The sequence below is a fragment of the Rhinatrema bivittatum genome, chromosome 3 (genome assembly GCF_901001135.1).
Source record: "Rhinatrema bivittatum chromosome 3, aRhiBiv1.1, whole genome shotgun sequence".
Taxonomy (NCBI): domain Eukaryota; kingdom Metazoa; phylum Chordata; class Amphibia; order Gymnophiona; family Rhinatrematidae; genus Rhinatrema; species Rhinatrema bivittatum.
The window spans coordinates 466,061,692-466,089,475 of NC_042617.1; the positions used below are offsets into that span (position 1 = coordinate 466,061,692).

Genomic DNA, 27,784 nt, shown 5'->3' on the forward strand with positions numbered 1-27,784 from the left:
GCTTTAGTGCTGCTTATTACAACGGTCCTAAAGTTTCTTACCTGCATCAGGGAGAGGGCATGAGATTATAGCCGTTGCAGTAAAAGTCTGGTTCTGTGGAATCACTTGGAATTTATATGTAATGCTCAGAGTATATGTTCTATTAACACCAGTGTCATGCTAACGAAAAAAAAAAGTTAAAGTTAGTTTGACCACAATTTTATTATGCCTTAAAAAAGTCTGTAAAATTTGTAGTGCTTACCTTTTTCTTAACATTAGGATCATCAAAAGGAACTGTTACTGTATAACTTGTGCTCCCATTGGGATGTTTCATCTCAGAGATATTATATCCCTGTTCATTTGCATCAGTTACAGTCAGAATTTCAGAACCAATAGTCAGGTTCACTAGTTTGGTGTCCTGAAGGAATGTCCCAATGGTCACATTGAATAGTTTCTTACTTGGAATTGTATCTTTAAAAACAATGAAACTGGATTAATGGCTTAAAAGCCATATAAGATACATGATGAAAGTAGTAGTAGTTAGTACAAATGAACACTTACTGTTTGTTATAATAAGAGGATGATGTTTAAAAGGTGTGGTCATTTCCTTTATTATAGTATGCTTGGTAGCTCCCCACCTGTTGTCATTCCATTGATGTTCAAAGAACACATTAATGCTATATGTTGTTCCATATTCTCCCTTTGTCACATGACTCTAAATTAGGGACACAAGATACAGTATACCATCAAAAGTGACCACTCATGTGGTTATATGCCACCTGTTAAATATTCACATAATACATGGCTTGAGCATCTTAGCACAGAAGAAAAAACCTATGAATATTGAAAGAGTTGCATTAACACAAGTTCATGCCACAGTAAACGTTCCACCCCCCCTCCTTAAACAGCCCAAAAAGGAAAAAAAAAAAAAAGTCAAGCCAATAATAAAGTCGACTTGTGCGCACATGGGAAAACTTTATGATCAACTCTTAATATGCAGCTCTTTCTATAGGAAGAGTTTATTAAAAAGACCAACATTAAAATCTGATCGTTCCATTGCAAGATCCATGGTGAATTATATAGAAAGGTTGCATACAAGAGATGAGACTGCATAAAGAGAACTCCCATATTATAAAGACATTTATCCAGTCTATGAAAGCCAGTCTTATTTATAAGAAGGATAAAGATACTGGGGAAGGGGAACCCTCCCAAATCAGAACTAGTTACAATTCACACATGCATTGAATGTCATGCCATTAACTGTACAGCTGAGAAATGCATGTGTTGGTATCCAAGGGGGGAAAAATATCTATTGCATGATTTGAAATCTAATATAATCCCCCCTTTGACCAGGCATCACCTTCCCAGTCCCAGAAAGCAACAGATTCACTCAGCTAAGGTGGGGAATAAGTGTTCCTGGATCCTCTGAATTTGGGGCAGGCTCTCCTGCAGGGTCAACTCACTATAAAAAAAAAGGACAATCCACATAAGGATTTGTATGCCAAACATAAATTTACTGAGGGGGGGTTTCAACTAGTATAAAAAACCCAAACAGGAGTCTACAGCCAAAACAGGCAGATTCACGTACAAAAAAAAATGCCAATACTTCTAATTCAGTCTCCAACTTGCAAACTTACATTGTAATGTCACTCTAAAAGCTAACCCTCCATTCCTTACTTCCCACACCTTCTGTGGTCCCAGAAGTTACAATGCTTCTCAAGTTCGTGAACTAGGTATGTGCATGTTCGAAACGATACAGACCAAAACAAAATAGAAAACCCCACAAAATTTCTAATTGTTTTGTTTCTTGCTGGACTTGAGTGCACACTAAGACCACACCCAAACATTAACAAAAAATGTGTCACCCCACCCCCCGAAGACACCATGACATTTTTTGGCCTACAAGCTACTACAGGTTCTTCACATTTATCCATGGGATAAGCACCATAGAATCCTATTGAACTTTGGGACCAGGATACCAGGTTTGGACATTTGGTCTGACCCAGTATTACTCCTGGGGGAATTCTGTGCAAAAAAAAAGTGTAAAGACTCATGTAAATTGATATTTTGACCAATATAAAAGTTTGCAGAATTTCCCTAGAATTTCACTGTAAGTGTCCCACTCGCTTTCCCTACTCCCCTGGCCACTTTGCCCTCTCAGGCCTCAACTCCTCCAGCTGCTAATATCTCTCCTCCATCTCTAGGCTCAACCCCTTCACTCTGCCAGTCCCAGGGTTTGACCCCATTCTCAGTACTGCCCCTTTCACAGGCTCCCCTCTGTCCCTCCCTCTAGTGTACAAAATACACCCTCTCATACAGGGTACCTCTTGCATACACACCCACACAAGCTCCCTCTCATACATCCTCACACATACACAATCCCTTTTTCATACACACGAACTCCCAATCTCTCACACTCCTTCACAATCTCCTCATATAGGCTCACTAACACTCAAGCATCCCCCCTCTCCCTGGGGTCTTATCTTCGCCGCGCGTGGAGCACAGAGTTTGCAGCACACAGGGGCCTTCCATTTTTGCCACGAGCGGCACGCTGGGCTCTCCTCTATTTTCTGCACAGAATTTGGCAATCCTGCGGGGGGAGGGGGAGGAAGAAGAGAGTCTATACTCTGCAGTAGTGCAGAATTCCCCCAGGACTACAGCAAGGCAAATCCTGTGTTTGCAGGAATGTCTCCATTCTTCCCTTTGCCTGAATGGGAGTTCTAAGACAGGAACACAGCTCTTGCTCACTTGTTGCAAATCCCAAAGCTTCAACTGAGTGCCTGGGAAAGCACCAGTTCTAAGCCTCTAAAACCCCAAAAAACTCCCCTGTGCTAGATTCACAGGATGACTGAAAGTTGAAGGTGGTTCAGAGAATATTCTCCATTGTAACAGACAAAACCCTCCACGTTAAGACTTTTCAAACCAAAACTAATACACTCTAGAGGCCAAGTAGTTACTTTTGGTAAAGTCTAGGTCATTTCAAGATTCAATTTTTTTTTGTATTTGTTGCTTAGTTTATCAATACTGCCAATTACATTAAAAATATTGAGTATGTAAACACTTTGATTTTGGCCCCAATACACTGTTCAATAATTTCAAAGGTCAATACAGAAAAGACAGCTTCAGCAATAAGCATGTACATCATTTAAAAGAGGTGGTATAATGAACATGAATTATAGGAGGAGCTGATACCATTAGCAGTCAGTTTTACATGAGTTACAGAATAGATTCATATCCCAAAGTCTTCCACCAAATTCCTTTAGGTTTTACATGGTCATACCCATTAGTTCAAGTAGCAGCATCTAAGTCAAGTGACTTAGATGCTGCTACTTGAACATTAGTCGAAAGCATTAAACATACTGGGGTGTGACAAGACAGACTAAATTAACTACTTACCTTGAAATAGCCACCTTCATCCCCTATTGGGATTTGGACTGCTATGACTTTGCCATCATCTGATAAATTATACTGCCTCTTACTAATATCTGTAGAAGTCAATTCCTGAAAGTTAACACCCATCACAACACGGCTATCATTAAAGTAACGTGCACCAGCCTGAAGTGGAGTAATGCTTTTCGGGATGCTCCATATAATTGTATTATTTATGTACTCGATACCATCTGGGAGAGAAGAGAATTAAAAGTAATCTGTACATCAAACTGTCTTGAAATAAGTTATTGTATTAAACTTCAACATGAGAACAAAAAAACCAGACTTATACATTAGTAGAAGTACCGTGTTTGTTCAGTATTTAATTTTCAGAATGTGCACATAATCTGTTTGGTGCTATACATTACTTTATTATTGAAAGCTTTGCAGCCATGAGACCCAAAGGGGCATGAAAGAAGGGTCCTTCCCCCCCCCCCCCCCCTCAAAGGGGATGTGTTTGGAGGTGGTATAAGACTGAAGCTAGTAGATGTGTGGTGGAGAAGGTTTTCATTCTGTGGGGCCTAGAGCAAAGGGAAAAAAAATTGATTGGGGAGACCTTAAAACCTTCATTCAATGCTCAATTGACATGAGAAAGTAACTAGCTTCTTAAAGATCAGAATCTCTTATTTTACTTGAGCTGGACTTTTGTGGAATCTGCTTAATCCTCATCTTGGAGGAATTTTCCTGCAATAGATTTTCTGTTTGGAACGCCCAAGTTGCATGCAGATTTAAGTTATCCCTTGAGCCTTGCATGTAATCCTGAGCTTCCCAGCAAGGATCTGTGCCTGGTTTTCCCCACAAGGGCTGCACAGAGTGGGTCAGTGCTCCAGCAAAAAAAAAAAAAAAAGAGGGGGAAGATAACTTTACGTGAAGAATACATCTCACCCACAGGGCATGCCACTGCAGTATCCACCAGCAAAATCATCCATCGTTGTTTGTAGAATGTGCTTGATCTCACAACAGAAAAAGTTACCCCACTAATCTACAAACAAAAAAATTTTAGCTATCAAAAGTTACGTTTTAAAAAAAGAAAAGTCTGACAATACATGGAATTTCAAGAACTGTAGTATACTTACATTAGTTTCTCGAGCTTCACTAGCATTGAAGGGAGCTCGCAGCAAGATTCTGGAGTCTGTTGTATTGATTCCATAGCCAGCATTCTGAGCCTCGCTCACCAGCATGGCTCTCTTTGCTGATGGGAGATGGAACACAACTTGCCAAATTGATGCAGCAACTGATGCTGCCTGGAAAATAAAGTAGTATAATGCATTTTAATGCAGAGTGGTCAACTATGACTTGCTCCATTAACCTAAAGAGGAGGATCCTAGTGAATTATTCACCAGGATTGACCACACTCAAAAGAGGTCCCAAATGAGCACGAGTTGAGACTAAAAACTTCAAATAACTGCTAGATTCTAAATAGCGCATCTAGTCTGCATTCCTACATAAAATGTCACAAAATAATTTTAGAAATAAAAGTATTACACTAAAGTAAGCAAGCTTCATTTAATGGTTAGATAAAAGATGAAATGTTCCAGTTTTTCCAGGGACAAATGAAGTTCAAAATAACTGCAGAGCTAGTTTGATTGCAAAATTGTTACAAGTCAATAGAGATTTTAACAAGCTGCAGAGCTATTACAAGAATAAGGACGCAAGCGATTAAGCATTAAATCAGAACGTGTCAAGAGGAATAAGTGAATTGATATGGTATACACTAGGGAGCAGTGATGTTGCAGTCAGGGCTTTCAAGGGATTCAGTGAATCCTCAGCCCTTTATTTTTCTTCAGCCACAAAGCTGCTTCTCTGTGGGGAAGGCAGACTATGGCAGTAGACCAGCAACAGTTTGAGGCTTTACAGGCTGCATCCTGTCCCCTACAAGGAAAGGACAGAGGAGTGGAAGGGAGGTGCCAGGGCTGCCGGGCCAATAAGGCGTGCTGGAGCAAGCACTCAGCTGCTGGAAGGGATGCTCATGGCAATGGGGCCTAATGGAGGCAGATAGTGCAGGCCCACGTGATGTTAGACATGCAGAGTCTCACCTCCTGCCTCAAGTGAAAAGCAGGGAGTGGAAGTGTAGGACTGGGATAGCTGGGAGCCACTAGCTGAAGCTGGCCTACCCATTAGGGATGTGAATCGTTTAACGATTAAAATTATCGTCCGATAATTGTAATATAGTCTTAAATCGTTATAGAACACGATACAATAGAAATTCTAATGATTTATCGTTAAATCGTATTAGTGCGCACTAACTGAAAATGATACAAATTGACACTTTCCAGGTCAGTAAAGGTCAGTTAGGAATGAATATGTATTCCTATTGGCTGGCTGCCCTCTTATCTATTGATGTTACCAAGGTTCCAACTGAAGTGATGGTTGGGGGGGGATGGGAAATGAAAACTGTTGGTAGTTGACAAAAAAAGTAATGTGATCAGTCAATATAACTAGAACCTGTGGCCTATTCCTGATACCAGGGGTGTTGTGATCTTCCTGCACTCAGTGCCCTATCCCTGATACCAGTCTGAGACAGCTCCCTCCCTGCATTACTAGTGAGAGGCTGGCTTCACAGACAGGGGGGAGCTGCCTGACCCTCACTCCTCCGGGGTATTGTGATCTTCCTGCACACAGTGCCCTATCCCTGATACCGGGATGTGTGCAAGAAGATCCCAACACCCCCGGTATCAGGAATAGGGCACTGTGTGCAGGAAGATCACAACACCCCTGGTGCCAGGGTTAGGGCACTGTGTGCAGGAAGATCACAACACCCCTGGTATTAATAGGGATAGGGCACTGTGTGCAGGAAGATCACAACACTCCTGGTATTAATAGGGATAGGGCACTGTGTGCAGGAAGATCACAATACCCCTGGTATCAGGGTTAGGGCACAAGTTCTAGTCACATTAACTGATCACATTACTTGTTTTGTCAAGCTACCAACTGTTTCCATTTCCCATCCCCCATATACTGTCAGTGGGGAGCTTGGTAACATGAATAAATAAGAGGGCAGCCAATAGGAATACATATTCATTCCTAAACTGACCTTAACTGACCTGAAGTGTCAAATTGTATCATTTTCAGTTAGTGCGCACTAACTCCCCGTTAGTGCGCACTAATCGGAAAAAACGATTAATGATTTTTTAACTAAAAAATCGTGCCTAACACGATTTTCTTGCCCTGCCACACGATTTCTATCGTTAAGACGATATGGAAAACGATTCACATCTCTACTACCCATTGCCTGTGTGGATCCGAGCGCAGGAGAATTTGGAAGTTAGATAAGGAGGAAGGATTTAAGTGGCAGCTGAACTGGTCTGGACTTGTTATAAGGTAGCAGTCTAGGACAGGGCTTCCCAAACCTGTCCTGGGGACCCCACAACCAGTTTTCAGGATATCCACAATGAATATGCATAAGATATACATTTGCATGCCATGGAGACTCTGTATAGGCAAATCTCACGCATATTCATTGTGGATATCCTGAAAACTGGCTGTGGGGTCCCCAGGACAGGTTTGGGAAGCCCTGGTCTAAGAGAAGATTGTGCAGCTGTGTTTTTTGATCAAGGAGCCAGCAGTAATGTTTGAGTGTTTGGGTCAGTGAGCCAGAGTACTGGAGGGAAGGGAATAGGAAGCAATACTGCTGGGGACTGGAAGGGAGAAGGGGTATGAACTGTACCTTCTCAGTTCTGCTTCTCTCAGATAGTAGAAAGTATTTGATTCTCTTATTTTGTCTACAGTGCAGGGAAAAAAGTGTGCTTTTCTGTGTTACATTGATAGTGACATTTTGAGTTTTCCAGTTAAAAGCTCTCTCAATTCTATTTCTAATTTGAGTTTGTTCTTAGGTGAGGTATACTGCTATTGTATAATTTCTGTGACAGGACCTGTAGTAGTCAAACTTGTTTTCCCAAACTGTAGACCTCCTTGTACAAGGGAGTATTATGCTCTAGAGCTCTGAGCATGTGCAAGAGCTTGACATGTGTATCAGTGATCATGTGTGAAAATGAATATGCAAGTACAAGGGTAAAACATGTATTATATTCCCAAATATCATATATCTGTATATAAGTTTAAATACAAAAATTCTAAAATATAAAAACCACAACACTCATTCATAACCACTCACTGACAAAAATATTGCAAAATAATATTTTCCAAAAAGTGCAGAATTATAGCTCCATTTTTAAATCTATTAAAATGTAGTGGTCTTATTTTTACTATCTAGTCATACTGAACAGGTGATTGTCAAATATATAGAAGAGAGGAATAAGGACCCTTGTTTCACCAGGGGATTAATAATCATAGAAGCCACCATGTTTCCATACAGGAGCTGTTCAAATTCATATCAATCCCCTGAGGAAACAATTGGTGAAACAAGGGTCCTTTGTTGGGAACGTATAGAAGAGTGAGAGGACTATCACCTGTTCAGTATGAATAGATAGTAAAAATAAGACCACCACATGTTAATAGAGTTAGAAATGGAGCCTGGCTAGTTATATTTTCTTAATAGGAGGTGCATTGTGTTTTAGGGCCTGTTGTAAGAACTGAAGTCTTGGTTTTTCCATAGATAGATTTGAGTGCTGTCAGTTAAATGCTGTTTTGGTTTGGGAGGTTTACTATATTGTAATAAATTCAGTTCAGTCAAGGCTTTTGAAGGCTACCCCTTTTTACTTTTTTTTTGCAAAGTTTTCCAATGCATTGCTGTGGTGACAGTTTATATTTTTCTTCAGAAGACATTATGAATGTTTTTTCATGTAAAATTTGTTAGGAAAGGGCCTTGGATGGAGCTGGGGAAAGGAGATCTAGATAGGTGTTGGGAACAGGGAAGGAAAGTTTGTGGAATTAGAAAGAGTTACAATATAAATGAAAGAGGCTAAATATTGCTTCCTTCTTTTTCAAGAATACAGTACTGAAGTCTTTCCAGATTTATACCCCAGGTACAGTCTCACTCTTTGGCCTTGAGTCTCACGTATTGGGACATTAAATCTCACTTTTTGAGATGAAGGGATGGAATGGAAAGTGCAAATTAGGTTGTTAGGCTAGGAAGGGGTGGTAGGGGAGGGAATGGAATGTGTATTTCATATGTTTCCCATTACATGTCAATTAGATGTGCATGCTTGTATAGGAAACATACGAAACGACAGCACATCCCTAATGGAATGAGATTATGCCAGATTGAGGAGGGGGAGGGAAGTGAATAAGAACATAAGAAAATGCCATACTGGGTCAGACCAAGGGTCCATCAAGCCCAGCATCCTGTTTCCAACAGTGGCCAATCCAGGCCATAAGAACCTGGCAAGTACCCAAAAACTAAGTCTATTCCATGTAACCATTGCTAATGGCAGTGGCTATTCTCTAAGTGAACTTAATAGCAGGTAATGGACTTCTCCTCCAAGAACTTATCCAATCCTTTTTTAAACACAGCTATACTAACTGCATGAACCACATTCTCTGGCAACAAATTCCAGAGTTTAATTGTGCGTTGAGTAAAAAAAGAACTTTCTCCGATTAGTTTTAAATGTGCCCCATGCTAACTTCATGGAGTGTCCCCTAGTCCTTCTACTATCCGAAAGAGTAAATAACCGATTCACATCTACCCGTTCTAGACCTCTCATGATTTTAAACACCTCTATCATATCCCCCCTCAGTCGTCTCTTCTCCAAGCTGAAAAGTCCTAACCTCTTTAGTCTTTCCTCATAGGGGAGTTGTTCCATTCCCCTTATCATTTTGGTAGCCCTTCTCTGTACCTTCTCCATCGCAATTATATCTTTTTTGAGATGCGGCGACCAGAACTGTACACAGTATTCAAGGTGCGGTCTCACCATGGAGCGATACAGAGGCATTATGACATTTTCCGTTTTATTCATCATTCCTTTTCTAATAATTCCCAACATTCTGTTTGCTTTTTTGACTGCCGCAGCACACTGAACCGATGATTTCAATGTGTTATCCACTATGACACCTAGATCTCTTTCTTGGGTTGTAGCACCTAATATGGAACCCAACATCGTGTAATTATAGCATGGGTTATTTTTCCCTATATGCATCACCTTGCACTTATCCACATTAAATTTCATCTGCCATTTGGATGCCCAATTTTCCAGTCTCACAAGGTCTTCCTGCAATTTATCACAATCTGCTTGTGATTTAACTACTCTGCACAATTTTGTGTCATCTGCAAATTTGATTATCTCACTCGTATTTCTTTCCAGATCATTTATAAATATATTGAACAGTAAGGGTCCCAATACAGATCCCTGAGGCACTCCACTGTCCACTCCCTTCCACTGAGAAAATTGCCCATTTAATCCTACTCTCTGTTTCCTGTCTTTTAGCCAGTTTGCAATCCACGAAAGGACATCGCCACCTATCCCATGACTTTTTACTTTTCCTAGAAGCCTCTCATGAGGAACTTTGTCAAACGCCTTCTGAAAATCCAAGTATACTATATCTACCGGTTCACCTTTATCCACATGTTTATTAACTCCTTCAAAAAAGTGAAGCAGATTTGTGAGGCAAGACTTGCCCTGGGTAAAGCCATGCTGACTTTGTTCCATTAAACCATGTCTTTCTATATGTTCTGTGATTTTGATGTTTAGAACACTTTCCACTATTTTTCCTGGCACTGAAGTCAGGCTAACCGGTCTGTAGTTTCCCGGATCGCCCCTGGAGCCCTTTTTAAATATTGGGGTTACATTTGCTATCCTCCAGTCTTCAGGTACAATGGATGATTAATGATAAGTTACAAATTTTTACTAATAGGTCTGAAATTTCATTTTTTAGTTCCTTCAGAACTCTGGGGTGTATACCATCCGGTCCAGGTGATTTACTACTCTTCAGTTTGTCACAGGCCTACCACATCTTCTAGGTTCACCGTGATTTGATTCAGTCCATCTAAATCATTACCCATGAAAACCTTCTCCATTACGGGTACCTCCCCAACATCCTCTTCAGTAAACACCGAAGCAAAGAAATCATTTAATCTTTCCGCAATGGCCTTATCTTCTCTAAGTGCCCCTTTAACCCCTCGATCATCTAACGGTCCAACTGACTCCCTCACAGGCTTTCTGCTTCGGATATATTTAAAAAAGTTTTTACTGTGAGTTTTTGCCTCTACAGCCAACTTCTTTTCAAATTCTCTCTTAGCCTGTCTTATCAATGTCTTACATTTAACTTGCCAATGTTTATGCTTTATCCTATTTTCTTCTGTTGGATCCTTCTTCCAATTTTTGAATGAAGATCTTTTGGCTAAAATAGCTTCTTTCACCTCCCCTTTTAACCATGCCGGTAATCGTTTTGCCTTCTTTCCACCTTTCTTAATGTGTGGAATACATCTGGACTGTGCTTCTAGAATGGTATTTTTTAACAATGACCACGCCTCTTGGACATTTTTTACTTTTGTAGCTGCTCCTTTCAGTTTTTTTCTAACAATTTTTCTCATTTTATCAAAGTTTCCCTTTTGAAAGTTTAGCACGAGAGCCTTGGATTTGCACACTGTTCCTTTTCCAGTCATTAAATCAAATTTGATCATATTATGATCACTATTGCCAAGTGGCCCCACCACCGTTACCTCTCTCACCAAGTCCTGTGCTCCACTGAGAATTAGATCTAAAATTGCTCCCTCTCTCGTCGGTTCCTTAACCAATTGCTCCATAAAGCTATCATTTATTCCATCCAGGAACGTTATTCTCTCTAGCGTGACCCGATGATACATTTACCCAGTCTATATTGGGGTAATTGAAGTCTCCCATTATTACTGCACTACCAATTTGGTTAGCTTCCCTAATTTCTCTTAGCATTTCACTGTCCATCTCACCATCTTGACCAGGTGGACGGTAGTATACCCCTATCACTGTAGTCTTCCCTGATACACAAGGGATTTCTACCCATAAAGATTCAATTTTGTATTTAGTCTCATGCAGGATGTTTATCCTGTTGGACTCTATGCCATCCCGGACATAAAGCGCCACACCTCCTCCCGACTGCTCCTCTCATTGCGATATAATTTGTACCCCGGTATAGCACTGTCCCATTGGTTATCCTCTTTCCACCATGTCTCTGAGATGCCAATTAAGTCTATGTCATCATTTACTGCTATACATTCTAATTCTCCCATCTTACTTCTTAGGCTTCTGGCATTAGCATACAAACATTTGAAAGTTTGTTTTTTGATTGTATTTTTATTCTGCTTTTTAATTGATAGGGATAAGTTAGAATTTTTTAGCTCAGGTGAGTTTTTAGTTACAGGCACTTGGACTACTTTTCTAATTATTGGAACCTCACTGTCGGGATGCCCTAAGTTCGTTTACAGAATCTCCTGCTTAGAATGTTACCACATACCACTGCTAGGGAGGGCAACAGAGAATCTTCCCAGCAAGTTTGGAGTAGGGACTGTAGTTGACTGGACATTTGCTACTGTCCAAATGTGAGAAAAGATTCCTGATGTGCACTATAGGATGTACTTAGACAAACCATATCAAAAAGTAGTATTTTAGCCAAAGCAGCTCTATCCTGAACTAGAGAAAGGATGTCACTGCAGGCACCCTCCCTTTAGTTCATAAAAAGCTTCAAACCACCTTAGGTAGTTGTGTACAGGTTGTATGTCAAAAGGAAATTTAGTAAGGCTTATGCCTAGACTAGGCAGAAAAAAAAGTTTTAAGAAACTGAATATTGGATCTCCAAGCAAGCTGTTGCAGTACCTAAAAAACATTCAAAATTTGGTTAATGCTTTCATTCCCACATTACTAGCTCATAAGCCAAAATTGCAATTCAAAAAGTTGCTTTGAGACTTAGGTGCACAATATATAAAAACAGGGATGTTACAATTTACATGTAACCCAATCATTTGGGATTAGCAAGTGTTTTTTTTGGGGGGGGGATGAGGGAGGAAGATGGGAGAAATCTTGCAATTTAAAAAGGCTAAATAAATGGACTATCAACTATTAAAAAAAAAAGTAGTAAAAGTTTTGTAGACATTAAATGGGTAAAATATCTTTACCCCAGACTCATGTTACTTAGGACTACAGATTTAGCCAATTTATGAGTTTTACTAGCCATCTTGAAGATATAACATGTCGCAGACTAGAAAAAACCCCCACATTGACAAGTTTACATAGTCATTCCTGTCAAACATTTAGTGTCCCTCATTGTGGCATTGTTCCAAAATATTACCTCCCTTCTGTCCAAACAAGATTCCCACAAAATATCAAAGCTCATTGAAAAGCCAACATGCTAATTTATAAAATGCTAGTAAAGTCTAAAACTGGAGCACAGATAAGGACGGCCACCCAACCTTACCTCTGGAAGCACATCAGTCCAGTCATCTGGCTGATCTTGAATATAGTCCTTAATTCCTGGAATTTCTCTCCTGACAGATACCTTTAAAGTCAAGAAAGCTTTGCTGTTAACTCAAGATACATGATCTTAAATTTTCCTCAATTCGGGTCTCAAATTTTCCAGCAGGAGTTATTTTCTAAAATACACACTTAACTTCTCTAGAGCATGAAATTCAGTCTCATAATGCGTCTGATCGCATAAGAACAGATGCCATACTGGGTCAGGCCAAAGTCCATCAAGATCAGCATCCTGTTTCAAACAATAGCCAGTTGAGTCACATGTAGCTAGCAGATTCCTGGATAGAGATGACTCCCCCTATTCTGTCTGGCTAATATGTTATGGACTCTTCTAGGAACCTGTTCAAATCTCTTAAACCGTGCCATGCTAGTTGTCTTGAAACATCCTCTGGCAACAGAATCCATGGTTTGTGTGTAGAGTAAAACTATTTTCTATTTTAAGTTATCAAAAATCCAGTCCCAGATTTCAGCCTGTTAGTCCAACATTGCTGCCTTGGTGTCTCACTACCTTAAAACTCAATATGGCCAAAATAGAGCTCCATTTCCCCTCAATCCCACCTTCTCTGCCTCTATTCATCCTTTGTCCCCTCAGGTTTGTAATCTGAGTCTTCGGTCTTCCTCTCCTTATATCAAAAGCCTCTAAGATGGACCATTTTTCTCTACAGCATCACCAAAATCCATCCTTCCTTTGTGAATACGTTACCAGAACCCTTATCCACGTCTCCTCCCAGGTCTCCCAGCAAGAAATCTCTCCCCACTTCAATCTATGACTCAGCTGTGACTTCCCCCATCCCCCCAATCACTACACTCAGACCTCCCTCTTCTGAAGTAGTTACATTGGAGTCCTATTCATTCCCACATATAGTTGGGAAAGAGGAGCTTGACCTGTAAATGCCTTTACTTTACAGCTCTGTCTTACACCATCTGAGCAGAATGCATGAGGAGAAGTCAAGCCTATCTATGCCTGTCTCCTAACTCCATGTTTTCTACCTGGCTGTACTATGCACTTGGAATAGACTGAGCATCATGCTCCTCACTAAGTCTCATCTAAAAACCCACCATTTGGAGACTGCTTTTAAATCAAGCCTGGTTGTCTGCTTTCAGCCTAACTAATTTAACTATTCTTACTATATGAAGCTTACCAAGTATCTTGGCTTATGTTTGTCTTGATTAGGTTGTGAGCTCTGTTGAGCAGGGACCATCTCTTATGTAAGTCTTGAGTAGTGCTATAGATGCATTAAGTAGCAGTATTCCCCTTTTCAGATATCCAGCATTACTTTTTGATGCAAACAAAAAAGGAACAGTGGCTACAGCAGCTAACTGATCATACTTAGACCAAAGAAAAGCCATATACCTGTTTACACTCTTCATATGGCCTCAAAACCACTTCTACACCAACTCCATCAAAAATTGTGGGTGGGGAGAAGAATAAGCAAGAAAAGAGCACCAATTCATGCCATCTCCCCTTATATACACACACCCCGCATTTCATTTTTTCAAAATGGAGAACATTTTATAAAGAGACTGGAGAATGGAAATTTAAACATTTTTATATACCGATAGCCATAAGCACATCGAACCGGTTTACAAACAGTGGTAAGGCCAGAAACAAAAGCACAACCTTTACATAGAATGCATAAGAACATTTAAATGCTTAAGGAAATAATGAACGCATTTAAGAGGTATTTAGGAAGATCAACCATCAACAAAATGAGTAATACAAGTTAAAATAATCTGTAGTTAACTTGGTATCAGTGCTATGAAATAATAGATAAGATTTCAGTTAGGTACGGCAGATTCTATAAGAATCATGAAGGCCTAAAGGAAGGGGCAGGGACGGGTGTTTAGGTGGGGTATTACAAGAATTAAGGGAGGGGGAAAATAAAACTTCTGCACAGGTTGAAGTAGACTAGGCTAAGATAAGACTTAGGGAGGATAGGAGTAACTATACAGCCAGAAGAACGCGCATCTCAATCTATGAAATCTACCTCACAAATGTAATTGTAAACACTATTTATGATTTTTACCCATGAACAGTACCTTACAGGTACATCTGATCATGACCTACTTCACTAAACAAGTGATTGTCTAGCGATTTATTGTAAGTGAACTTTGTGGCACCTGTTAGAATGTATGATAGTATGCACCCACTTAAATTAATTTATGTGCCTACATGTAAACTGTTGCGATGGTATAGAAAAGATTTTAAATAAAATGAGTCAACCCTATCCCAAGGGGGGCGGGGGATGAACCCCTAGGCCAGGGGTGGTCAATTCCAGTCCGAGGGCCACAAACCTGTTGAGATTTTAGGATATCCTAATGAATATGCATGACAGATTTACATACAACTGAGGCAGAGTGCATGCAAATCTCATGCATATTCATTAGGGATATCCTGAAAACCAGACTGGTTTGTGGCCCTCGAGGACCGGAAATGCCCACCCCTGTCCTAGGCTCTCCCAAGTCTCACTACCCCAAGTCCTGATTTTCACAGGGTAGGAGAAGTGATACCTGGTTGCACTTGCCCTGATGGTGCTACAATTAAAAAAAAAAAAAAAAAAAAAAAAATTGTAGCCAGAAGTCAACAAAATGGCACCTGCCAGGTCTAGACTGACCATTTTGGACAGAAGAGTTTGTAAGTACTTCTATCCTGCACCCTCCACTGTTAAGGGCAGGTTCCAGCAATACATACATAAGCTATAACAAATGAATTTAAGAAACGAGGAAAGTATAAGATTGAAGATACAATATTAATAAAATGCATCTCTCACCAAGGGCTTAAGCCTACACAACTTTATTCAAAGCAGTTATTGCTATTTGGTAAATTGCATGATTAAAGTAAATCAATATCACAAAACATTAATAGCCTGAAATGAAGAGGAGATGTATATGCAAATGAAAGTCTCCATTTTGCACATTACAGAAATTTGTGTTCATGAATATTTGATAATTCCTGCTACAAGTTATTCCATGTTTTGTAGTCAGTGAATAGTTTTATTCCACCTTTACAGGACATAAGCCTGTTCAAGGTGGAAAATATAGAACATTTAATGCAGAAGCATTAACAAAAATTCACTATACAGCAGTTTACAAACCCATGGGTATGGCAAGTCCGTCGCCTTAAATCATTCCAATATTTAAGAGTTCAGGAAGACTAATACACTGGGCTTTCATGAGCCTTTCACCTCTCCCAGGTACTGAATGCCAACTTGTCAGGCCAGCCTATTCTTCCACTGAAGACAAATACATCTATCATGCAGAAAAATAGTGTTCAATTTCCAAATTAGAGCTTCCAGCTTTGAATTTTTCAACTGGAGAAGAAAAGCATTCCACAGATTTGGAGTTTGCTATGGCATTCTCCAGAACATGTAACCCCTGGTCAGATAATTCCAGATAGAAGCCAAGGGGCGTATACCTCAGTTCCGATGCTATCCCAGTGGTCCCCAAACCTGTCCTGGAGGGCCACCAGCCAGTCAGGTTTTTGGGATATCCTCAATGAATTTGCATGTACTGCCTCCATAACATGTAAATTCTCTCATGCATATTCATTGAGGATATCCCAAAAACCTGACTGGCTGGTGGCCCTCCAGGACAGGTTTGGGGACCCCTGCACTATCCAGAGGTCAAAAGGTAGTCAAATTCATCCAGGATTCTTGGGGGGGGGGGGGGGGGGAAGATATTCTAGGACCTTTTAAATGTTGCTTAGCTGTTAAGCTGTGCTTTTAGTCCAATCCCACACAGATAATAAAAGTTAGAGCAGCAATAATGCTGGAAGCTGGATTGTTTCCATCTCAGTTTTACTGAAAATTGATGAGTTCTTAACAGCTCATTTGATTTACACTTGATCTTAATTTTGTGACCTTCCTCTTTCAGCAAGTGTTTGATAAATTATTGAAGGAATGGGCATTATCTCCTCCAGTTCAATAAGTGACTTTAATCTCTTGCTCTTCTCCATTGTTAAATAGTTCGAATTTAGTCTCAATTAAGCCAAGAAGCGCCACCAGCTCACACTTCTCCTGTCTTATCTTTCCATGATGGCACATGGCTGGCACCACCTTAATTCTTGGGTCAGTAGTGACACTTTGAAACACTCATGTCTGATAATGGATGCAATGCCATGCTGAACACCCCTTCCTCAAAGAGAGATCCATCCTTGATACCTAGGGAACTCAGCCAAACAAGACAGACTTTTTGGTTAAAAAAGGAGAACAGGAAGCATGGGAAGGACTTCCTCCTCACTTAAGTTTTCCCAAAACCATGGACAAAAATAGGTAACAAGGCACTCCATTACTACTTTTATCCAGGTCTCTGTCCATGAGAATACCAGAATCCTGTTCCCTGAAAATTATTCAGAGCAGGCACAGCCAAAGATGTGTTGTTCCTAAGAGGGTAACTTGGGGAAAATCTAACTAAATCAATGCCCTGAGATGGTGGCAGGGCTTTATATACTATTAGAACACATCTTTCTCCCACATGAGAGAGAGAAACACAAACTTTGCCAACAACCTCACTACTCCCATACCCAAGATTTGGATCAATCCTAGACATGACTATTAGGTTCACTATAGTGGAATACATAGAGCTTTAATGGTAGTGGAAAGAACCAGACACCACGTTTTTAGCTTGGTTGGACTAACTGAAGATAGCTGGTAACATCACAATTTTAGATGACAAAATGAGCCAATACCTTTAAGAGTTCAAAAAAGCCAAGCACAAGATTACATTTTAATCAATACAGAGCAGGTGGCTATATCTAAAGGCTTGTTGCCAGCAGATTCTTTGCTGCCATATTTTAATTTTTTGCAATTACTCAAGGAAATTTTGGGAGACCAATGTAATTAGTATTACAGTAATCCAAATGGCTTAATACAACTGACTGAATGTTTAATGTACCCTGTCTTAAGAATAAGCATTAGTTGTCTAAACAAATTGAGAATAAGCTCTTTAACAGCTGTTATCTGTGGGCTTCAAGAGTATCTCTGAGGTACAGTACCATCATGGATCAAAGTCGGTAAGTTGCTGGGGAAGGGGCTATAAAAAGCTCAGCCTTCTCTACATTTACTTTGAGCTTATTTCTCAGTGCTTGAAGACATACAATTAAGTGTTTTACAGAGTACTCCTAGGAGGGTCGCAAGGGCAGAAAAATCCAGATACTAATCAGCATTAGTGAATACTTTCAACCCTAGACTTATGAAAATGGCTTCCAGAGATTAAAGATATGCATTTAAACTAAAATTGGGGAGAATGGGGACCCTCCATAGCAAACATAGGGAGGGAGCAAGATATTTAAATCTTATCTGGCATTATAGACCAAACAGAAGCCTCCAGTCAGCTATGGAAGGTCTGCTCCAGGTACCAACAGTTAAAGATGTGAAGAAAACCTAATTTAAGAAGGATTTTTTCCCCACAGACAGTCTGTTGATTTGCAGTTTGGTGCCATGAGAAGTATAGTTAAAGAACTCTGCCTTTTTACAAACAGGTGACATGCTGGCTTTTCCCACCCTATCCACAGCCTGAAGTATGTATCCCTTTCAGATGTAATATACTTTAGTTAAGTTCCCTTATTTTAATTGGAAGTAGTATTGATGCTTATTCAGTTTTAAATGTTGTAAACCACACAAGCCATTTGTTGATGCTGTTATAGGCTCAAAGGCCTATAATAGCCATTTAAGAAGTCCATACTGCCTTCAGCTCTTGTAATGTACAACCCTATCATACAGTTATTCTTATAGACAAGAGCTGGATGTTAAGAACTTCATATATATATATATATATATATATATATATATATATATATATATATATATATATATATATATATATATATATAGATATATATATAGATATATATATAGATATATATATAGATATATATATAGATATATATATAGATATATATATAGATATATATATAGATATATATATATATATATATATATATATATATATATATATATAGTAAAAAAAAGTCTTTATTGGGCCAGGAATTGCAAGTTTTAATATGAAATAAGATGTGTACTCTTCAAAATCAATTTCAATATTCTATAGTATTTATAGGTCTCTTGTGACTTGCCCTGAATTGTTGCACACATTCACCCATAGGTATTTGTATGCAACTTCCTGCTCAAGGTTTTGAACTAGTGTCCAAGGAAAGTTGTTTAAAATTTTCCTCTACAGAAAAGGAAACTGCCAATATATCCAGGCAGCTCTTCAATATTGAGAATCACAAGAGCTAATGTCAAGTCATCTGCAAATGAGTGCAATATCTTTGCATCATTAAATGTCTCTGGAGTTAAAGCAAGATCCATAGCCCAAATAGTTGGAGCACTCAAAAGGATTCAGTACCAGGCAAAAAAATGGTGAAAGAATCTCCCTGAAATGTTACTTGCTGGATTTTGATATTGCATGCAATCTGAATTATGAAGATTAACAGTCTGCTACATTTTCATGGTAAATGTTATATACTCTAGGATTCACTCTATGCATTTCATGGCAATTATTATTGTGTGATAGATTAAAAAGAAACTATCCATGTTATATTGGATGTTTTCACTTATTTTTATAATTAGTCAATGGTTTTATTCAGCATCAACTGGTCTTTTGTTCCAAAAGAAACTTAACCAGTTTTATTACGTTATTAGAATCACTCACAGATTATTTGCATCTACTGCAGTGAACTCATAAGTAGACATGCTTTTGTTGATTTTTGGAAGATATTGCTTAGATCTCCAGGGGGGGAAGGAAGTGTACTTTCTGGTAATAAATCATGGTGTTTGTTCTGGTTTTTCATCAGCTAATGTCTGCAGTTTTCTCTGATTTGTGTAGAGTTGATTTAACTGCTTGAGCGAAAAACTGGGTACCCCATCAAGGGCAGGGCTCTTTTAAATGACTTTCACACATCTGATTAGTTCAGGCATCATCCCTTTCCATATTCTCCTGCATGTTGTGTAGCCACTCTTTCCATTTTATTCTACAATACATGTCTACAAGATTTAAGCAAAATGCTACACATTTCAGACCACTGAAGGGTGGGGGGCCTCTTGGAGTCTGGCCCTTCTGGCAATTTGAAATTCTGTAGAAGGGTTGGGGGGGGGGGTGAGTATTCCTAGAGATCTGAACACTGGGGAACCTTAACTGGTGGGCATCTGCCCTCAGGGAGGTGCGAGATTGCCACAAATGCACCACCTTGCCAAATACTAGTTACACACCACTATATGGTTTTTGCTCTCTACTCTATCCCTCTTCTCCCCCTCTTACTGCCCCATAGGAGGGAGAATGGGGCCATTGCCTTACCAAAACCTGGCCCTTCCCCTCTTTCAGGAAGGGTGGATACAGCCTTCCTCCATATGAATGAACTCATACCTACTCAAAATTAAAGACCATAGTCACTAGCCACTGGATGCAGGTCAAAGAGATCAGTTTGTTTACTATGCTTAGCACCTCCAAGCTGACACCTAAACTCCCCCTTCTAAAAATTGTCAGCTCTTGAATACTCTGACGTATTTCAAGCAGCACCTCCAAAGTTCACTTAGCTATAATTTTAAGCCCATTTGTAGGAAGATTCTCAGGTCAGTTTCAATCTTAAGCAGTCTGAAGGTTAAAGAATTTTTCCAGAAATGTACTTAATCCTGGATTGCTCATATCTCCACAAGACTCAACCCCCCTTCACAAATATACTTAAGAAAAAAAAAGTATTGGGAAGGGCAAGGAATGGAGTTACATGAAAACCCCTCCCCACACTGACCTCCATTTTAAGAAAAAGTGCCTTTGTAGGTCTTCAACAAAATCATGCCTATAAGAATCTCCCTACCAAATTAAAAGTAACTGCAGCTTACCTCCATGTAGTTTGTTTCACATAGAATTTCTCTTGGACTCCAAGGAAAATAGGAACAAGATAACGCTCTCACATAGCTTGAAACTTCTCTCATATCAGGTGTAGTAGATACATCAATTTGCACAGTTATAGTAAAGTTCTTGTCATCCTGAAGAGGAAAAGGAATACAGGAAGTTGCGACTTAAGAGCATGGCATTCAGTATGTCAAGACTTAATAGCTTCCACCAACATCTAGACAAGGAAAGTTGCTGAAAAAGACTTCAAAAGTCAAATATGTAGACAGTAGATCACTAAGTTTTGGGGCAATATGGCAGTGGGAGTAGCAGAATTGCCTCTTGAGTGGCTCAGTTTAATGTACCTTTCCCCTAAATTTTAGGGGAGAAAATTAGATAAACAGTAAAGCATGCCTGCTAAACATGCTTGTGTACTTTTCACCTATTTGTACAAGTGGCAGGTTGGAGTATAGAATAAGCCTATATATGGTTTTGAAAAACCCATGTTAGATAAGTTTTCCTCCCTGACTTAAAATGGGGACACATCACAATCCAGCTAAGAATATATGTGGGCTTTTGAAAAAGCATGTACTCTTGCCTAAACTGAGGGCAATTTACAGACAGGCTGGTTACATTGAGTTAACTTTAAAAACTGCTCCCAGTACTCCAATGTAGTATCCTTATGTCTCAGAAGAATCCACCTCAAACATCTCAAGGACAAGAATATTAATCCATAATTTCTAAAAATATCTAGCAAGGTCACCTATAAAATAGGTTTTAGTACCTATCAAGTCAATTGGCTTGAAGGAAAAAGGCTCCCTGTTTAAAGATTAGAGTTTTTTTTTTTTATATAGCAAGGTTGAATATTCACACCAATATTAAATAATTACATTAATATAAAGAGGCAATAATGGATATGTAATTCACATTAGAGTAAGATTTGTTGCTCTGTGTACATCTTCTGTATGAAGACAGGCTCAAGACAGTCACAGATGTTAAGTTTGTCTTTCTAGCAATTATTCAATATCAGCACATCTAGACTCCACATTTACTGTGAGCTAGATTTACACCACTAAAAACAGATTAAACCCTAGTTTAAGTTTCATCTTCTAGGTTATTTAACTTACCACTATTTGAGAATAGCAGCTTATAAGAGAAGCACGAAATTCAATGTTGCCCCTAAAATCAGTAGAGATAGTATAGCCACACTGCACAGCCAATGCCTCGTTGATTTCAAGAACTCTTCCATATTGATCTAAAGGGGTATTATGGGGTTTAGAGGGAAGAAGGAAGACAAATGTTCAGGGCAATATATAAGATTCTGAAGAAAGCCCATGGAGCCACAATGCAATTATAAATGCTTTTGTTTTCTTTTAAGCTACCTACTGTGCACTAATTTGACTGCACAGTAGGCAGTAGGGTAGAAAATTAGGAAGCTACCTCAGTGCAGATGCACTATTATTCCTTTCAAGTACTTTCAAAGCTTATGCTGGTAGCCTAGTCACAGCTTCTCAAACTTGTCCTGGTTTTCAGGATATCCACAGTGAATATGTATAAGAAATTTGCATATGCAGAGTCTGACATGCACATTAAATTGTGGATATTCTGAAAACCCAGCTGGCTGTGGGGTACCCAGGACAGGTTTAAGCCCTGGCCCTAGATGGTGAATGAACTGGTTTTTCAGTAAATCTTCGGACTGACTAAGTTACTATATACACAATGTGTGAAAGATTTAACACACTTTGCTTGGGGATTTTATATATTGCTCTGTAGTAGGATCAAAGCATTTCCCTCAAAATCCCCACAATAAGTCCTTAAAGCTCTCAAAACCCTCCTCAGCTCCATGCTTCCCAAACTATGGAGCTACAAGTCCTACAGAACTAGCCAAAGTGTTTACTGGAGGGTGGATGCCCCAACAGAAGTTTTAGAATTTTAACATAATGGGCTACTGAAATCAAATGAGGACTATTATGCACATTTATGGTTCCTTGTATTGTAAGGGAGGGAAAGAAGTTTGGACTAAGCATGATCATACTAATGAGATTTATGCTCATTTTAAAGATTCTGATGTTGGTAGTGATCAAACCCCCATATTTTCTGTTTGAAGAAACCTGACCCGATTTACATAGAATGTCAGCCTCTGTGCCTGAGCTTTACATTCTATGTAAATCTAGTCAGGTTTCTTCAACCATTGAAATATATTTCAATGTACATGTTAGGTAGCACGAGTAGTTACTGGGTTTATAGGATATTAGTTTGGAATGTTTTCATGACCAATAGGCCAGACCACCTTACATTTTGCCATTTAAGCCTCATCCTTGACAATCATGTTATTTAGGTGTGATTGTCAAAGAGTAATTTCACTGCAGAGCAGCCAATCATGTATGAATTTTCATAAGACAGTGACTTTACAAATTACTAGCCATCATAATAAGCTCTCCAAGCAGCAAACTACCTTCCATGTGCCATCCTGACTTGGGACCATGTTTCAAGCATCTACATCAGGGGGATTCTCTTGTACTATAGATTGCTTTTATATTTTGTAGAAGAAAATTGTTTTTCAGAGACCAGAGAAGCACATTTTATTTGCAAAGATGCAAAACACTTTAAAAGTGAATCTTTGGCCTGTGATTAAAATAGAAAGCAAATGAAGGTTGTTTGCTACAGGGAGGGCCTATTATGATGGCTAGTAACTTGTAAAGACAACGCTGCTTTAGGTTTATGATACAGTTGTGCTCTTCAGTTATTGATATTGCTTAAGAACATCTCCAGATCTGAAAAATCTGCTGATTAGGACCATTGGATTCTGAGTTGGGACAACAAGAATTATGACCTACCTCAGTAAAACATGTTTTTAAACTAAGGTACTGAAAAGTACAGGGTCTATGTTTTATGAATGGACAAGAGAAACTGCATTGTCTAATCCCCAGCTTGTCCAAGAAACATTTATAAAAGATTTTATGATTGCTATAGTAAGGATGAGACAAAATGTACAATTTAGAAGCAGCAACCATTTATATAATACTGCAATATTGTAGAGGATTTCTCAGAGGAAGTAGACTAGCAGGCTTCTGTTATAAAAAGCCAGTGGTGGGCAGTTCAAGACCCTTTTAGTTGAATTTGGAAATTTTGCTTCATGAGTGAATCAGTATACATTAAGACAGACAATGTAACAAAGGCTAACAAGATACCTAAACTGCTTACATTTTTAGTGTAATCTTGCTTCCATATATTAGTTGCTGTTACAGAAGAGACCATATCCTCCACAAATATGAGTATAATCTAGTAGTGTACTTTTAATCAGACTAGAACTGGTTCTTGATCACAAAGCCTACATGATGTAGATTGTCATATATAGTTAGTCACCACCTGGACACATTAAGTCAGTCACTCTGTGAATATCTATTTTGGAGGTTGATGCTCCATGTTAAGAGTGAAAGCCTAATTTAAGATGTATGTAAATATGAAGGTTTAAAAAAAAAAAAAAAAAAAAAAAGGAAACTATTGTTTAACCCTCTGAAGTATAACCATCTTTAGATCTGCTCAATCTGGAATACCCACTCCATAGTAGGTATATTTTATGTACGTGAAAAATCAATTTATTCTATATGGAACAAACTTGACTGTTTTGTTGGGAAAGAAGACTTCAAATAAGATTAGGAATCAAAATTGGCTTCCCCCCCCCCCCCCTAATAATTCTCTATGTAGAGAGTCCAACTTTAAGAACTGAACTTAAACAAAACAAAACAGCTCTCTTCCTAGTATTGCAGAGATCATAACAGCTTGGACTTCTGGTATTTATGTAATAGAATTCAGCCAGGGCTGCTCTCAAAAATACAATTGGCATGAATTTTGGCTGGCCAGTTTACTGGGTGTATATTACAGGTTATTGGGGTGAATAGTTCATTTGATATAATAGAAAGCCATGTATGAAGTAGCTTTAACTATGGTTTTAAAAAATATACTCCACTTTGATGTTCAAAAGGAATGGATCAACTCCAAATCAAAATGACAGTTACAATTAAGAATATAGCCAAAGTCACCATGAAAGCCTACAGAAATACCATCTTTCCCTATATATTCCTGGCCAAAGTCACACATGCAATATCTAGAAAGTCAATACACAAAAAAAGCCCACCATAAAACAGTCATAAATTACTTGAATGTTAAACAAAAAAAAGTGCAGATTTAGAGAAGCTTTGTAACATCAATAGCAAAGGAGTTAAATGAAAACCCTGGGGGAGGGAGTCAGTCAGTGACAGAGTAAAACTCGATACTTAAGATGGGAAACCCAATATCATTTTTAAAGCATATTTCATATTCATTGGTCCAGTGACACCTTCAGATTAAATGCACTTATAAAAACAGTACAGACCCAATGACTAAGGCAGGAAGCTATCAAAATATTGTCTGCTTTTTAAAATGTGCAACAGTTTCATCTAGGACTTTGTCTCACATAAAAAAGGCTTAAACAGAATAAGTTATTTATCCTTCAGTGGTTCCTTAAGTAATCTTACCTACAGCAGAAAACCTCACATGTTTATCCAAGAAGTGTTTAGCATCCAAGTAAATCCGTGCAAGTGACAGTGCAGGCACACAATCCAGAGTAATGAAGTCTAAAGTACACACACAAAGAGACAGATCAGTTTTAACAAGAGCAATACGTAACCTGGAATTTGAAGTTGGTAGGCTGTGTACCTGCAGCTGTCGTGTGTGTCCATACTTCTGGGGCCAGCACGCCTAAAAGAACGTGTACTCTGAAACACAAACATGCAGCTTCCTTGTGTAAGAGCTCATACAATTAAATTTTAAGTTTTTAAACAAACAGAAAAACGTTATATAGGAGGACTGTCTCATATATTACATAAATATAGAGATCTCATTATAGGTCTGTTACTACAGGGTTTAAACATTCAAACCTCAAAAGAAATAAAGAATAAATTTCCAAGCCCATAGTAGTAAAGATAAAGGCGAACTATGCTGCACATAAAAACACTTCCCCCTCTTACTTGAGCAAACCCTCAATGCCTCGTTACCTCCATCCCCATTCATTTTACAGCTCTTCAATTTTATCTTGCGTCTCCATTTTTCATCCCGATTTTAGAACTATACAGGAGCTTATAAATATCCCTTACCTAAGCAAAAGATTAAAGGCCATAGCCCATTAGCATTCCAGGCACTAGTAAATGCTACACCTCTGACACTGCAGCCAAACTGAGCAACCAACTGGACTTAAAACCAAAGACAAAAAGCTTTAAAAAAACAAACCCCACCCCCAGCAGACCCTTCCCTGCTTCAGGGCTATTGCAGGGGTGTCATTAAGTTAAAGCAAAGTGCCTACTCCCTGTTACTTTCTTAATTAGATCTTTTCACCTGCTATTTGATTTCATCTAATTTATTTCATTCTGTTGTCAGTTATTTCTCTCCTCAGCAATTAACCTTTTACAGCTGAGGACAGCTAAGTCTTGAAGGGGTTTTTTTTTTTTAAATAAGTTTACCAGAATCCCAAAAAGAACCCTGCAAAGTATTTAGAATAATACAATATTTCCAAAAGCATATTTTGAATGTATTATCAAGTGAATTACCAAGAATGCTTAATATTTAGATAACCCTTTTAATATATATCTATATCATTATGTATGTAATCTATATTTTGGATGGCAAGCATTGAGTAGAGTTTAAATACTGATTATAATAACAGTAAATAGATTATGACAAGCTGTGCTAGTTAATCCCTTCAGAAAGATATATTTTAAAAAAAATTGGGTTCTTCAAGCAACTGATAATTTGTTCAGTTCTTATGTCAATGGGTAGCTTGGGCTACACAGCACCTGACAGTGCAAGCAAGCAGAATATACAAATCTTTACACAATTTTGCCAGCACAGTTTTGTTCTATGTTAATCCATTGTTTCCTCTTTCCTTACCAGTAATCACAATTATGTAGTGTAACAAACTTTAAGATAATAATGGTTTCTAGAGATTTTTTGGTGCCCATAGTGCAGAGACTATTTCAGCCCAAAACAAAACGGATAGGGGAGGAAGGCGAATTAGCCGCCCCCCCCCACAAAACAATGAACACCAACTGATGTGACCCTGCATCCTGCAGGATACGCAAAGGAGGACTGAAGCAAAGCCACAGGTGGTATGCATGACTAGCTGCAAGGATGCCGGAGCTCATGAGCCTTGAGCAGCAGAAGTGGGAAAGGGGAGGGAAATCGACCACTGCTTAGATCCAGAGACCACCTGCATGATGGACCAGGGAAGAGGGGATAGGGAGGGGGTTGGGATGCCGTAACCCAGGCAGGGGGGCTTTGGGGTTGCTCCCAGTTGCCCACATGGGACCCCAAGGCTCATGACTAGTAACTGGGGCGGGAGTGCCTCACTCTTCCCGTGCATGCGCCCCCGAAGGACGGCGTGCGCCATTGCCCCGAAGGAAACCCTTATGCGGCCTACAGCTGGATTGTTAAGGAAGGCTGAGGTCCGGGGGTGACTGTACATAGTCCATCATTGCACGCCCACTGCCAGATGCCCATAGTGCAGAGGCCTATTTCAGTCCAAAAGCGAAATAGACCTGGGGGGAAGGCAAGGTGGCCGTCCCCCTGTCAAAACAAAGAAAGACTGCCAGCAGGGGGCCTATTTCAGTCCAAAAGCGAAATAGACCTGGGGGGAAGGCAAGGAGGCCGTCCCCCCCCCCCCCCCCCCGTCAAAACAAAGAAAGCCCATAGTGCAGAGGCCTATTTCAGTCCAAAAGCGAAATAGACCTGGGGGGAAGGCAAGGTGGCCGTCCCCCCCCCCCCGTCAAAACAAAGAAAGCCCATAGTGCAGAGGCCTATTTCAGTCCAAAAGCGAAATAGACCTGGGGGAAGGCAAGGTGGCCGTCCCCCCCCCCCCCCCCCCCCGTCAAAACAAAGAAAGCCCATAGTGCAGAGGCCTATTTCAGTCCAAAAGCGAAATAGACCTGGGGGGAAGGCAAGGTGGCCGTCCCCCCCCCCCCCCCCCGTCAAAACAAAGAAAGCCCATAGTGCAGAGGCCTATTTCAGACCGTTACGAAAGTGCCCGGGAGAGGGGCACCAGCCCGCTCTCCCACCGAAAGAGACAAAGAACTGTGCCCTGCATCCCGCAGGGAGCACAGAAGAGAAGGCCCATAGTGCAGAGGCCTATTTCAGACCGTACGAAAGTGCCCGGGAGAGGGGCACCAGCCCGCTCT

At 39.6% G+C, this 27,784-nt stretch overlaps 1 protein-coding gene across 3 annotated transcripts in view; it reads right to left on the bottom strand.

Moving 5' to 3' along the window:
* The window catches only part of LOC115088059 (zona pellucida sperm-binding protein 2-like), a 41,240-nt gene extending 15,350 nt beyond the window's left edge, over positions 1-25,890 (bottom strand). Inside the window, exons 1-12 of one of the 3 annotated variants that reach the window (XM_029595956.1) lie at positions 25,712-25,890; positions 25,275-25,333; positions 25,094-25,192; positions 21,704-21,831; positions 20,585-20,731; positions 12,694-12,774; positions 4,485-4,652; positions 4,294-4,390; positions 3,376-3,599; positions 541-694; positions 242-450; positions 42-159 (exon numbers count right to left, since the gene is read on the bottom strand). In XM_029595956.1, coding sequence (XP_029451816.1) covers positions 42-159; positions 242-450; positions 541-694; positions 3,376-3,599; positions 4,294-4,390; positions 4,485-4,652; positions 12,694-12,774; positions 20,585-20,731; positions 21,704-21,831; positions 25,094-25,192; positions 25,275-25,333; positions 25,712-25,734 — 1,507 coding nt within the window. In that variant the 5' untranslated portion in view covers positions 25,735-25,890. Of the gene's footprint in view, positions 1-41; positions 160-241; positions 451-540; positions 695-3,375; positions 3,600-4,293; positions 4,391-4,484; positions 4,653-12,693; positions 12,775-20,584; positions 20,732-21,703; positions 21,832-25,093; positions 25,193-25,245; positions 25,334-25,612; positions 25,634-25,711 lie in introns of those variants that run through there. The other 2 variants (XM_029595958.1, XM_029595957.1) reach the window with 2 other exon arrangements.
* Positions 25,891-27,784: the final 1,894 nt, after the last annotated feature.